At 38.7% G+C, this 14831-nt stretch overlaps 2 protein-coding genes, 1 long non-coding RNA gene and 1 pseudogene across 3 annotated transcripts; 3 read left to right on the top strand and 1 right to left on the bottom strand.

Moving 5' to 3' along the window:
• On the top strand, window positions 1-351 carry LOC148695984 (uncharacterized). Its single transcript, XM_088696593.1, has one exon. It carries the CDS (start codon window positions 40-42, stop codon window positions 349-351), a length of 312 nt encoding a protein of 103 aa, XP_088552719.1. The 5' UTR covers window positions 1-39.
• Window positions 352-4020: 3669 nt separating this feature from the next.
• Window positions 4021-4706, top strand: LOC137735767 (uncharacterized). Its single transcript, XM_088697100.1, has 2 exons — window positions 4021-4389; window positions 4502-4706. The coding sequence occupies exons 1-2, from the start codon at window positions 4071-4073 to the stop codon at window positions 4519-4521; spliced, it is 339 nt and encodes a 112-aa protein (XP_088553226.1). The 5' UTR covers window positions 4021-4070; the 3' UTR covers window positions 4522-4706.
• Window positions 4707-7871: 3165 nt separating this feature from the next.
• LOC137734483 (casein kinase II subunit beta-2-like) lies at window positions 7872-11704 on the bottom strand (annotated as a pseudogene).
• Window positions 9365-10393, top strand: LOC148695983 (uncharacterized). Its single transcript, XR_015964420.1, has 2 exons — window positions 9365-9559; window positions 10195-10393. It is a non-coding gene; the product is annotated as an uncharacterized LOC148695983 (long non-coding RNA).
• Window positions 11705-14831: the final 3127 nt, after the last annotated feature.

Here is a 14831-nt window from a genome sequence, read left to right as displayed (position 1 = left end):
AGGAACTCAAACAAAAAAGGAAAAATATCAGGGAAAATCATGAGGGCAACAGGCTCACTGGCCGTGATCATATGCTTGTTATGGTGTGGTGTCTGGGAGGTGGTTCCGATGGCGAAGGCGGACACGTCGCCGAGCCAGTGTAAGCAGGAGGTGGGCCACGTTCGTGATGAATGCAGGAGCGCGATACTTCCAGGACGTAATCCTTCTGCACTCTGCTGCCAAATTGTTGGGGCTGCTCATGTTGAGTGTGTGTGCCCTTATGTCACCCCCAAGGTGGCCAATTTTATCCCTGTCCGACGTACAATTAGGCAGATTGAAGGTTGTGGAAGAAGTGTCCCTCGTAACTTTTAAGTGTGGGAGCGAGTTCTCCACATCTAATCTCTATCTGATCCATATTAGCTAATTAATTTATAAATCACATTAATTATTTTATGCGCTTAATAAATATTTTTCCATTTTTTCTTTTGCAGGCATCACAGCCCTGCCATGAGCATCAATCCCACAAGAATAAGTATACTTAAAGAGCTCTTACTCACCGTCCGATTAACGCCTAACGCATTTTAGAGGCTTAATATATATTTCACGTAAAATTAATGTCTTAATACAAAAGATATTGTGGATTTGTAATTAGTGATTACCGTGAAATTTTCCATTTTATTGGGGTTTGAAATTTTCCATCTTATTAGGGTTTGAATAACATTGCAAAATTCTAAAACGAGGTGAACACGTTCACATTTATATTATAAGCGGTGCCATTTTTTCCCCTCCATTTTTCACACAGCCGTACTTTTGAGATTGAGAATTGAGAATAAAAGATTAAGATTGAAAATTAAGAAGTTGTACCAAGGAAGACTCTTTGTTGATCTGTCTCTCCGTTTCTCCCTCGGCCTCGCCCTGGTTCTCTTCTCCTTGATTTCTGCACAACTACAAACAAACTGCCGGTGTGCAGTTAATGACTGCGTGGGAAACTAGCGTGTGCGAGGGCTGCGGTTGACGGAGAAAAAGGATGACGAATCAGTTTTTTTTTCGGTTTTTCTTTTTTTCCTGATTTGTTTACAAAAATACCTTGTGGTTTCATGATAAATCAGTTTTTTTTTTTTTTTTTTTTTTTTGCAGCCCTTCGATGAGAATCGGGTCAGATGGCTATGATTAAAAGACAACCCTTGCCCTGAGTAATCGAAAGACCAAAATCACACCCTCAGTCTGAACTTCTCATCGCCAACTCTATCTCTATCTTCCTCACCTGAACAATGGCTACCACAGCATCGTTGTCGTTCGACAGCGATGACGACGCAGCTAATAAATCAGAAACATCTCTCCGATGCACCTCCTTTCAGAGACGAAGCCAGAATTTTAACTAAGAGGGGCACCTTAAAAAACTTGAGCTCATTTTTCAGACAAATAAAGCTAGTTCTTTTACAATTGCTGAAAAAATTAGTTACAAAATACCTAATTTTATTACTCTATTGTTTAGTTTTGTCTTTAATTGATGTATTGACAATCCAATACTCATTTGTACTAACTAACCAAATGCATGCAACTCAATAAGGTTTAGACATTAGTGCATGAGCAAAATATACAAGAAGGAAGGAGGGGCATTTAAAAACTAAAAGGAGATTTTCATTATTTTAATATGATTAATTGAATAATTTGTAATGCAAACAAAATAGGATGAGAGGGGGCATGTGCCCCCACTGGGCCTTACCTCCCTCCGTCCATGCTCCCTTTCGCGATCTAGCAACCACCAAAACCCTAAATGCCAAAATTAGACGTCCCTTGAATTCCTACCCAATCCCTATCAGCCCCTAACCGAATGGCGGAGACCCAATGGTCAGACGGAATGGCCTCCACCTATTCCTCATCCGCGGGATATCTGAGTTTGCAGTTTGAGAAAAGGCTAATGCGCAGACTAAATTTGTAGACAAAATTTTGAAAACTAAAGAATATGGAAGATGATGATTGATTCATTACTTAGGCGTTAATAAACGTGCTTATTCGTATTGGTAACACATCATTTAGTACGCAAATTTTGTCTCCCTAACATTATCATTGAGAAAAACTGATTTGCATCAAATGTGGTGGGATTTTTCTCTTCCACGTTTGTATTTCTAATTGTTCCATATTACTATTTTATCCCTATTTAATTGGGTAATTGTTAATTAATTTCTTACGACCTTTGAGTTATCTTAGGGTGTTGTGATCATGTTATTTAAGCTATTGGCTAGCTCTTAATCATCTTGCAATCATTAATCAAATAACATTTTCGATTGTGTCCCTATCTCTAGTGAATTCCAAAAATTGTTGTTCCTTGAAATTTACGCTTGTAACCCTTATACCCTCGTGATTTCTCCTAAAAAATTGTAGAGCTACAAAATAAGTGTATTCATAGTTTGATTATTTTTTAAGGCTTCAATGTCAAATTGGTCCTTGTGTTTTAGTCTAATGATCAATTTAGTCATTGTGTTTTCAATATGTTCAAATTGGTCTCTGTGTTTAAATCAGTTAACCAATTTAAGACAATCCGTTACAACATACTTAAAATTGACATGACCTAAATCGCATAGTATATAAGTGAATTGATCAAAGCGTCAATTTCTAAAGATAAACATCGTATATGTTTAGTAGATGTACGTGAAATCATGTTTTTGTCTTCTCACATACTTGCCACATGTCAATTTTAACGAATTGTCTTGAATTGATTAATGAATATAAACCCAATGATCAATTTGATCAAATTGAAAATATAAAAACTAAATTGACATTTAAGCCATTTTTTAATAAATAATTTCTTTAGGGCGGCCATCCGAAGTCAATGGCAAGTCAAGTCTCACCAGTTTGACTCTCTGGAAGAACCCATGTGAATATTAAAAAGCCTTCAAATTTTTAGCCCATTAAACGTCAATTGTGTCTACAACGAGTCAATTTTAATTTGGAGTCTATGACCCATTAATTTTGTCTACAACACGTCACATTACTAATTCTGTTTTTCCACATTGCTTGTTTTTTCTCCTATATTTTCTGATTTACCTAAGTAATGATGTCCGATTGAAAAAGATTTTTCAGTGCGTCAATGACACCATTTAGTATACTAGACCATGTTCTAAACCACTGAAGAATTTCTCCACCACTAAAAGAGGAACATCAAGTCATCTAATACAACAATTCAATACACTCCATTAAGTTCTCATTGACTTGTGCCATTACTAGCAGCCGGCCGAAAGATTTTTGGAAAACTAGCTAGCTAAAATATCGACTTACAGTGATTAAATATTGACAAACATATATAGTGTTCAAAGCCTTCAATGCTTTAGCGCATTGCACGTCAATTTTGTGTACGACGCGTCAATTTTAATTTGGAGCCTATTACCCGTCATTTTTTTCTACAGCATGTGACGTTAATAATTTCCTTTTTCCACATTGCTGAATGTGCGACTAAGAGAGGAACAAGAAGTCATCTCGCACATTTTCTCTTCCACATGAATACAACAATTGAACAGATCATAGTCTTGCGTACACGGTACACTCATTGCCGGCCAAAAGATTTATGGAATACTGGTTAGCTAAAATGATTCGAAATTAAGTTTTGATTAATATAAAATATCGCCGATACAATGATTAAATATTCAAATATCGACAATATAACAATTAATTTTAACATTTGAGATTTAAAAACGATCATTACGGTGTCATAATATCAACCCAAAAAGTTTTATTGGGCAATTTCGTCGAACACCTAGTAGGCACTTGTCAATTCTTGCCAAGGACAGCCTAGGTGAGAGGTGAATGGTCACTGCCACGATTAATTCTTAGACGTTTAAAAAATAATAAAGGGTGCCTAGACTTACCTAGGCACCTACTTAGCCCGTCTAGATCGCAACTTTTACATAGGCAGGAAATAGATAACTTCCATTTTACATTTTATTTTTTCAATAAGTTGTAAGAAACTTATTGGATAATTGAATGAACTCTTTATGACCCCATCTATAAAAAGGGGTAGTCTCCACTGCTAAAATGCACAAGAGCAACAAAGAAGGAACTCAAACAACAAAGGAAAAATATCAGGGAAAATCATGAGGGCAGCAGGCTCATTGGCCGTGATCATATGCTTGTTATGGTGTGGTGTTTGGGAGGTGGTTCCGATGGCAAAGGCGGACACGTCGCCGAGCCAGTGTAAGCAGGAGGTGGGCCGTCTCCGTGATGAATGCAGGAGCGCTATACTTCCAGGACGCAAACCTTCTGCGCTCTGCTGCCAAATTGTTAGGGCTGCTCATGTTGAGTGTGTCTGCCCTTATGTCACCCCCAAGGTGGCCAATTTGATCCCCGTCGGACGTACAATTAAGCAGATTGAAGGTTGTGGAAGAAGTGTCCCTCGCAACTTCAAGTGTGGGAGTGAGTTCTCTCCACATCTAATCTCTATCTGATCCATATTAGATAATTAATTTAAACTACATTAATTATTTTATGTGCTTAATAAATCTTTCTCCTTTGTTTTCATTTGCAGGCATCACCACCCCGCCATGAGCGTCAATCCCACAAGAACAAGTAATCTTAAAGAATAAAACGTCCCTTTTTATTAGCTAGCTTTCTTGCTAGCTAAATGATGAATTAATTTACATGCAATTTAAATTATGAAGGGATGTAACGTACCCATGTTTATGTAATAGAGAGTGGGACGGAATGTATTACTTATAAAAGTCGTTTGATAATTATTTTGTTTTAGGTTTCAATTTTTTTTTTAAAAAAAAAACTGAATTCTTATTTAGTAACTACTTTCAGTTTTCTAGAAAAATGAAAATTGAAAACCAAAAGTAAAAACTCAAGGAAGTGGTTTTTAGTTTTCATTTTTTTTTTTTTTTTTTTTTTTGAAAATTGAAGAAAGTTACCATACAAGATTTTAGTTTTCAAAAAACTAAAAAACGAAATTATCAAACGCCGTGAAATTATCAAATTCTATTGTTCTTAAGGGCTTGCTTAGGGCTGCTTAGGCGTTAGGTGCCACGATTAATTCTCAGACATTTAAAAAGTAATAAAGGATGTCTAGACTTACTTAGGTACCAGCCTAGATCGCGACTCTCACATAAAAAAAAATAGATAACTTTCATTTTGAATTTTACTTTAAGTTTTAAGAAACTTGTTGGATACTTGAATGAACACTCATTATATGTTTGTTCCCAATGTTTTCAATATGCTCTAGTACTTTATAATTTATATATCAATTTATTTTGCAATTTAATATATTAGAATACAATTATGTATATTTTTTAAGTATAAGTCATTTATTTATATGTTATATATTAAATTTAGTAAAAATTGAAAAAAAATATCCTAGGCCCTCGCTGGTCTCCCTAAGCGCTAAGCTCCTACTCCTGTCCAGCTAGCACTTAGCGCATTTTAGAGCCTTAATATATATTGCACGTAAAATTGATGTGTTAAGACAAAAGACAATGTGGATATGTATTTAGTGATTGCCGTGGAATTTTCCATTTTATTAGGGTTCGAAATTTTCTATTTTATTAAGTACAATGCTTGGCTACTTAAGAATAAGTAGGAACTCTTACTCAAAACTCTTCTAGTTCGAATCATAGAGATTTGTGCTTCTGATCAGAACCCTTCATATTATCAATCACGTTGTAAAGATCATCTCTACAAAAAATAAAATAATAGTAAGATCTTTTAGTCGATCTATTGTAGCAAATATATAAACAATTCGTAATGTTTTTACCAATTTCATTCTTTTGTTTTTATACAATTAGATTACTAAACGATCTTAGTTTTAATTATTTTTTGCGGAGGTGATTGTTATAGAGTAATTTATAACATGAACGGTTATGATCATAAATGATACACCCCGACCGAAGTCCAGACGTGCTGGTCGTCATGTGAGGGTGACGTAGCCAAGCGCGCAACAGAAGTGATGATGGTAATAGGTAAATGTGAATAAATAAAAACCAACCTAAGCTAATTTAACTAGTGATAATAAATAAGTCCGTGAAAGTGATCAAATACCAAATACAAGTATTTAGAGAGGCAATCCACAGTGCAATGAAACCAACTAAGTGCTAATTATACAAAACAAGGAGAAGATTCCTACGCTTATTTAGTAGATTGTCAGAACCGCCGAGAAGTCCTCGTGAGCCACCAAGATGTATAGCTACCTAGGACCTAGAGGGGCGCAATACAGAAGGGTGAGTGGGCAAAAACAAAACGTTTGAAAACACATTTATCTTTTCTGAACATAATAACCCCTCACTGTAAAACTCGTATAGTTTCCAGAAAATAATACTACGTATATACATATGAATACCAATGCATAGGGCCCGAAAAAAAAAACGAAGTATGCCATGTCATAACATTTTCGCACTAAAAGATGTAAGCTAGGTGAAATCAATATAAAGTAGTATGCCAGTCGGAGTAACCTAATGTGACCCGTACGACTGGACCCATAGCTCATCAGTATATGCTAGCACACGAGTTGGAACCACCTATTGTGGTATGTACGACAAGGCTGGGTGTAAATATGTATGTTCAAGTGCTACGATCACATGAAGGCTGTGTGAATAATCGCGAGTCACCTACGAGTTGGAACCACCTATTGTGGTCTGTACGACAGGGCTAGCACCAAACTTAGATCTAAGGTGAGCGTGTAGTGCGGGAGGTGAACATCACGTGAAGGACTGTGCCTCAACCTCGGGCGGGAACACTAACATCGAGGTGCAGCAATGATGAGCTCTAAATGCATCCATGCATAACAATGTGTAATGCAACCAATACCATCACAATATACTCACATGAAACTTAACTAAGCCTCTACATCATCAAACAATATAATTCACGATTTATAATAATGCAATACTTAAAATGTAACTCATTTTCGACATGGCACTTAAAGCATAAATCATTTTAAAAATGTTCTGGAAACCACGATGTGTGTGTATATATATATATATATATATATAGAAAGAAAATGGCCACTCACTAATAAGTAGCAGGATCGTGGCCCCCCTAACCTCGCTTGCCCATGCTCATCCTCGGGGTACGTTTCACCTATATACGAAATAACTAATTTTTCGTTAATTTTAAAGCACATACATAAACTCGGGGAATAACTTCTCATCCGTTGCTCAAATGGGGTGTTTGAATATACCAAAATGATCTGCTCGACAACATGAACACCCCTATATTTTTAGAATAATTTTTGGACGTCACATGTGCCAGCCACGCGCAGGCACGTGCCTGGCACATTGATGGAATCCTTAACGGCGTTAGGGAATATTCCGTTAAAATAGTAGAATATTCTGTTAAATCCTAACAGAGTTACCTGACACCGTCAGTATATTCCGTCAAAGTTGACGGAATATTCCTCTTCTTCTCCGGTGACTCACCGAAATCCGCTGCCGACCACTATATGTACTCGCCAGTTTCTGGAAAAATTTCAAAGTTTAATATCCTCTTCAATTCTCAACCAAATCCATGAAACTTACATGGATTTGAAGGTCTTGAAGAGTAGAACACAACCATACCTATTAGAGGTCCAAAATCTAACGGAAAACAGTCAGAATTATCCTTGAAAAAACCGACCAAAACTGGAACTTCAAGAACTCGACAATTCCGACGTCTAAACCACTCCAAAATTGTTCCAAGATGTTAGAGAAGTTGAGTGGGTTCCTTACTAAGCCTTAAAACCTTGAAATCACGTCAGGATCGTGACGGAGCAAACTTCACCTCGTCGGAGGTTATGGTTTCTCGAGTTCTGTTAATCCGTTCTTCGAACTAAGGGTACGGTTAGGTTCCTAAGCTTGCTTGCAAGGAACACGAAGGTGGTCTTCAAAAGCTCGATCCATGCGAGTTAATGATGGTTGGGTGTATGGGTGCTATGGTGTACGGACGAGGAAAGGTCGAGAAGGTGAGGGAGAGAAGAAGGATGCGTACGTGTGTGGGTGTCTGGATTGTGGGGAATAAATGTCTTCACACATGGGACAATAGATTTTTACAGTGCTTAATCTTGGGATGTCTGACTCATCAACAGGCAGACAACGTTGTTTATTGCAGTTCACTCTTGGACATCTGCCAAAATCATAGTTCCTGTACTTCTCCAACTGAATTGCACACTGTTAAATTAGGAAGCCTCAAATATAATGCCACAGTTCGAAACGCGACCGGAGTTTCGGGGTGTGACATCTAATATTTTGAAAGAAAATAAAGCAATATTAATATGTACATTGTAAACACCTTACCATTGCAGACAATCCCTTGTTAGTTGCTATATATCTGGCATGAATTAAACCGTAGAGCATCTGTAACAACCCGTCCCGAGATTTACGGAAGAAAATGGGTATTTTTGTATTTTCACTAAATTTGGGGTATACTTTCTTTTTTAAAATTATTTTTGAACCTTAATTGGTGAGCCCAAGGGGCCCACCCCCTGTCTTGTTCCCGGTTCCCTTTCCCTTTCCCTTTCTTTTATTTTTTTTTCTAAAAAGTCTCTTCTCTCTTCACTCTTTCTTCCTCTGATTTCTCCATCCCCCCTCTCGGTGCTCTTTCCTCCGACAAGAACACACACACACACACCCATGCCCACACCTATAGCTCTTTTCTAACCCTGTGGTTGTGTTTTGGACGTCAAACCACGAAGAAACCACCTCGGAGACATTTCCCAGTTTTCCGGCGAGCACCGCCCCTTTCGAGGCAATTTCCGGCCAAACCATTGCGAGTTGGCCGGCGTACAAGGTATCAATCTCTTCGTCTCGCTGAGTACTACAACTTTATTTTTTGTTTCACTCAATTTCATTGAGTATTGAAGAAGTTATGCTCATTTGAATCTTACCCAGTTTCCAGCGGACACCCGTGGCTTCCAGGCTGTTTTCCGGCCAACACCGGCCACGATGATGGGAACCAAGGGTATATTTCGATTCCTTACCTTCAGGGCTTCAATTTGGTATATTGAATGACATGTTTTGGTTGAGTTTTGAGCTCCATTGGAGCTTGGGAATTCTCCGGCCGAAAACCGGCCTTCTCCTTCCTTGGAATCCGGCGAACCACCAAAACCCAAGGCCTTTGGGCCTTTCCTGCCAAGCCCAAAACCCTGGGCAGCCCAACCCAACCTTTTTATTTATTTTATTTTGTTTTGTTAATTTAATGGCCTTTGGGCCATTTCCTTTAGGGCCTTCGGCCCGTTAACCCTAAACCCATTAGACCAAAACCCTTAGGCCCAAATCCGGATCCAACCTAAGTCCAAACCCTTTAACCCAATTCGGATCCAAGCCCAGACCCGTGTGACCTGTTGACCCGGACCCGGTCTGACCGTTGACCCGGTCAACGGTCAGCGTTGACTATGACCGTTAACGGTCAACGTTTACTTTGACCGTTGACTTTTTGGATTTTCGTGCGGGACCCCTCCTAGGCTAATTTCGACGTCCTGAACCCGTTTCCGATGTCCGTTTTCCCGAATTCAATCGTTTGAGTAGAGTTTGACTAAATGTACCATTTATGTGCTTAGGGGCGATTATCTATGGCGTTTCCTTCTTCGCTAGATGGCGTGGCTTTTCGACGGCGAAGTACTGTGAGTGGACCCCTTCTAAAAATGCATGTTTTGATAGTATAAATGCATACATGAAAAGCATGATTTGATGATTATGTTTTATGAAACGTTTTACGAGATAACATGCTTATTGAGGCTAGTTTGAATTACTACTATTTTTCCTATAACCCATGTTCTTATAGAATATCTGATGAATGACGATATGATATATAGAACATGTTTAGAACACCTCTTTATAGTATAGATGATGCATGATTTTATACTATGAAGTTGATTTTCAATATATGTATGTTCACTGGTTGTGTACTTACCTAGTGGTCCTTTCCGCTACGGGACGTAGGGATAGATCTGGTCCGTCCCGGGCGACGGTTTGGTGTTGGCATAGGGCCTGGAGTGTGTTTTCCTCTGACTGTCTGCTCAGAGATGGGGAGCCGGCATGGGGCCTGGAGAGTTGTATCGGACATCCACTAGTGTTTATTATTTATGCAAATTATGATTTGAGACATTGCACGACATGCTAGGTTCGGAAAACCTATGTTTATCATTATATATGTGTTTTCATAAAACCTGGGGGTTAGTATGTTGATAACTGTTTATTTATATATATATATATATATCAACTTGGTCCACTCATGTTTGTTTTGCGCCCCCTTCAGGACTTAGAATCGAGGCATACAATCCCGACGTCCAGGCACTTCCGCATCGTCATTTTCGAGTCCTCTCGGTGTAGGACCCAGTCCTTTGTTTCATTCAATTTTATATTATTTTCTTTTAGTGTTCTAGATTAGAGGTGTGCTTTGAACACGGTCCTTATTTGCATATTAATTATTCTTTTATATTTATAAACCTTATTTATCCCTTGTTTTTAGCATTTGCACTCAATAAATGGCTTTCGTCACCCTCGGGTGTCAGCCAGCACGTGCCTATCCTGGTATTCGGGGAATATCGGGGTCGGGGCGTGTCAGCATCTCCGTCGCGGATTCGATCAGATTGTTCTGTTCCTGATCAGTTAAGCCATCTGTTGATCCCATTGGAATTTACATAAGAATTTAATAACTTCGTATTGCAATGAAAGCTGAAATCTTCATCAAAGCAATTTTGGCTGATGGACTTATCTGATTCTTACCGTTGGAAGACTCAATGTCCAACATTAAATCCAGTGCATAATCATAGAATGGTACGTGGTTTCTTAAACCTGAACGGTTGAAATCATCGAGGATGTAATCATCGTCGACTTCACAGAAGAATTCATTCCCTTTCTGATTGCAGAACCATGATATCCAAGATGCATCTTCATCACCATATAGCATCTAACATCTGAATCTTTGCAACTTGTATCAGCTGATTCCGCTGCACAATTGTTGTGGGGAAAACATACATTCGAAAGATTAATTGTAAACACATCAGAAAGAATGCAACCTGGAGTTATGGAATTAAATTAGAACCAAAATTGTTGAACAAAAATGAGCTAGAGATACTACTACATAAAGCGGCAGCAGCCACGGTTTCATGGCATGGGTCACCAAACCATGGCTTTTTTCACTCAGTAGCCATGGCTAGCTATCGTGGTGTTTGGAAGAAGTTTGTTCCTAATTGTTCATTCCGATTCACTCAATAAAAAGTATCGCCAAACACATAGGTAGTGGCGTTCTAAGACTTAGTGGGATAAGGCTTTGTTATTATTGTACATGGATTTCAAACATGGATGGAAAAAGACAAATGATACTAACGCCAAACATATATAGCTTAAACCAAATTTAGAAACTCTCTAACATGAACTACTCGATCCATTCAAATGATACTAACGCAAATTCATGAAAGCAAATGCCGCGACATGTTGATATGGTTGTATTTCTCTTCCACAATTAATGTTGGAAGTTCTCTGAGTCCAAATTTCCCTTCCCATGATCGAAAACAAAAATGCCATGACATGTAAACTTTCGTTAACCATTCGACGATGAACGTTTAATGTGGGATTATGCATGCATGCATGAACGTTGAATAATGTTTGTGGAACTGAAACTTACCCTGATCATAGAATGTATCAGTATCATGGGGATTGGCAGCAAGTGACGTAGAAGGAGCCAAAGATTTGTCTCTGAGTCCATTAGGGTTCAAAGCCGGTTCAGAACGTGATCTAATTACACCTCTCTGATCTTTAGGCATAGTAATTACTCAGTCTCTCCCTTGATCTGTCTGGACCTGGAAGTAATGTGCAGTTCCGGTTTCTGTATCGACGGCGATTTCAACGTACATTTGGATCTGGAAGTGGCAATCAAGGGGGAAAATAATTTTTATTTTTATTTTTTGTTTGATGAAATACTCGATCTCTTTTTTCGGTTTTGGGGAAAATGAAAACGTTTAGAATAATAATAATAATAATAATAAAACTATTTTAATTTCTAAATAACTTTGTTTTAAAATTATTTATGTAATACTGATAAACCTGTTGTTATTAGACAGTTTACTAACTCAATACCAAAATATGTGGGTGATAAGTTTACAAACTCTATCACACCTCTTTCACTTTGCACTCTCAAATAAAATTGGACAAAGAAAGAAATAGAGAAAGGAGGGAAGCAACAAGCTTTGGCAAAACACTTGGACTTTGATATATGAAAAAGGTTTACAAACTATTGGAATAAGAAAGCTTACAAGCTTCTTCACAATTGGAAGTGGGATTTGGATGGGATGATTTACAATGCTTGAGAACTTGGGTATTTATAGCAAACCAAATGATTAAACTAAGATTATTTATTACCACACAAAACACATTAATTGCACCTAATAATTTTTATTCAACCATACCTAACATTGCCTAACTTTCCATGCCTAACTTTGACATTGATTTTCAACAATAGCTAGCACCAACTTGTTTTGAGTTGAATTTCCAACACACCTCCTCAAATCAAAACGCCTTCATTCCTAGCATTTCACGCAGTAGCCGGAATGTTTCAATTGGCAATGGCTTTGTGAAGATGTCTGCCACTTGTTCCTTGGTGTGACAGTAGACAAGTTCAATTGTCTTTTGCTTCACATGGTCCCTTAGAAAATGGAACTTGGTATCAATGTGCTTGCTCCTTCCATGTTGAACAGGATTCTTTGCAAGTTTGATTGCAGACACGTTATCTACGTGAATCACAGTCGATTCCACTTGTGGATGACACACTGACTTCAACAGATTTCTTAACCAAATTGCCTCACACACGGTTGAGGCTACAGCAACATACTCGGCTTCACATGATGACAAAGCAACAATTGATTGCTTCTTTGAAGTCCATGAGAAAGCTGTTGATCCTAGAAAAAACACATAGCCAGTTGTGCTTTTCCTTTCATCTTGGTCACCTCCCCAATCACTATCTGAATAACCAAATAATTTTGCATCTTCACCAAAATTATAAAATAGACCATAGTTTAGAGTACCTCTTATGTACCTCAAAATTCTCTTGGCGGCCAGCCAATGAGACTCCCTTGGTGTTTCCATGTATCGACTCACGAGTCCAACACCATAAACTATATCAGGTCTTGTGATTGTAAGGTACCTTAGGCTTCCAACGAGGCTTTTGTACACTGTTGAGTTTACAAACTCACCCTCTCCTCCTTTGGACAGCTTCAATCCAGTTGCGACTGGGGTATTGACAGTGTTGCACTTGTCCATATTGAACTTCTTCAATATGTCTCTCATGTACCTTTGTTGAGAGATGTAGATACCATCACTTTCTTGCTTCACTTCTATGCCAAGAAAGTATGACATTAATCCATTGTCAGTCATCTCGAATTCACTGAACATGGATTGCTTGAACTCATGGAACATTGCCTCATTGTTTCCTGTAAACAATAAATCATCTACATAGAGACAAATAATTAAGAACTCCCCTTTTTCACCATTCTTCATGTAAACTGAATGCTCGTATGGACATTTCTGAAATCCATTTTGGTGAAGGTAGTTGTCGATCCTTGAGTTCCAAGCTCGTGGTGCTTGCTTGAGGCCGTACAAAGCCTTCTTCAAACGATACACCTTATCTTCTTCTCCTTGTACTTGGAAGCCTTCCGGTTGTTCCACGTACACTTCTTCCTCAAGTACTCCATTAAGGAAGGCTGACTTGACATCTAGTTGATAAATTTTCCATTTATGATGTGCGGCAAGAGAGATTAGCAATCTTACCGTGTCAAGTCTCGCAACTGGAGCATAGACTTCATCATAGTCCACTCCATACTTCTGCTTGTAGCCCTTTGCTACAAGCCTTGATTTGTATCGATCCACACTCCCATCTGCAGTGCGTTTGATCTTGTAAACCCACTTGACACCAATAGCCTTCTGATTTGGTGGGAGCTTTGTCAGCTCCCAAGTGTCATTCTTCTCGATGGCATGGATCTCTTCTTCCATGGCTTTCTTCCAACAATCTTCTTCCACAGCTTCATTGAATGAGAAAGGCTCGTGGTCTGCATACAAGCAGAAAAGGTTGGTTTCTTCTTCTTCTTCTTGTCCATAAATCTCTGTGAGACTCCTTAACCTCACTGGAGTTGAGGAGCTGCTTTCCTCACTAGATGTAGGACCACTCCTTGCAATTCTGTGCACTGGAGTTGTTGTGATTGTTTGAGCAGGCTGTTGCTCAATCGGTGGTACAACTTCTGGTTCTTCAAAATCAGTGGAGACGATCTTCTCTTTACTGACTTCTTTGTTGTTCCACGTCCATGTCTCTTCCTCACTGAAGATGACATCTCTACTAACCACTAGTTTGCCAGTTAGTGGGTTGTAGAGCTTGTATGCCTTGGACTCTTCACTATAGCCCACAAACACACACTTCTCACCTCTATCATCAAGTTTCCTCCTCTTGGCTTCTGGAACTTGAGCATATGCAACACACCCAAAAATTCTTAGGTGTGTAACATTCGGCTTGTATCCACTCCAAGCCTCTTGTGGTGTCATCCTCTTGACACTCTTTGTTGGACATCGATTCAACAAATAAATCGAACAAGCTACAGCTTCTGCCCATAACTCTTTTGGCAAATTCTTCTCCTTAAGCATGGACCTTGTCATGTCAAGGATGGTTCGATTCTTTCTTTCGGCTATCCCATTTTGCTGTGGGGTATAGGCAGCAGTAAGTTGATGCCTAATTCCTTGCTCCTTGCAGTATGCTTGGAAAGCATTGGAGGTGTACTCTCCACCTCTATCTGATCTCACAGCCACAAGCTTGTGGTTACTTTCTGCCTCTGTGAGTGCCTTGAACTCCTTGAAAATTTTTAGGGCAGCTGACTTCTCCTTGAGAAAATAGACCCAAGTCTTTCTACT

Source organism: Pyrus communis, chromosome 7, assembly GCF_041283825.1.
Source record: "Pyrus communis isolate YQ-2024b chromosome 7, ASM4128382v1, whole genome shotgun sequence".
NCBI classification, from domain to species: Eukaryota; Viridiplantae; Streptophyta; class Magnoliopsida; order Rosales; family Rosaceae; genus Pyrus; species Pyrus communis.
Note: the sequence above shows the minus strand (reverse complement) of the source record. Positions and strands in the feature narration are given on the sequence as shown.

Coding starts and splice junctions, on each gene's coding strand:
- LOC137735767 (XM_088697100.1), top strand. CDS start 4,071: ATGAGGGCAGCAGGCTCATTGGCCGTGATCATATGCTTGTTATGGTGT. Junction 4,390..4,501: donor TCGCAACTTCAAGTGTGGGA/GTGAGTTCTCTC, acceptor TTTCATTTGCAG/GCATCACCACCCCGCCATGA.
- LOC148695984 (XM_088696593.1), top strand. CDS start 40: ATGAGGGCAACAGGCTCACTGGCCGTGATCATATGCTTGTTATGGTGT.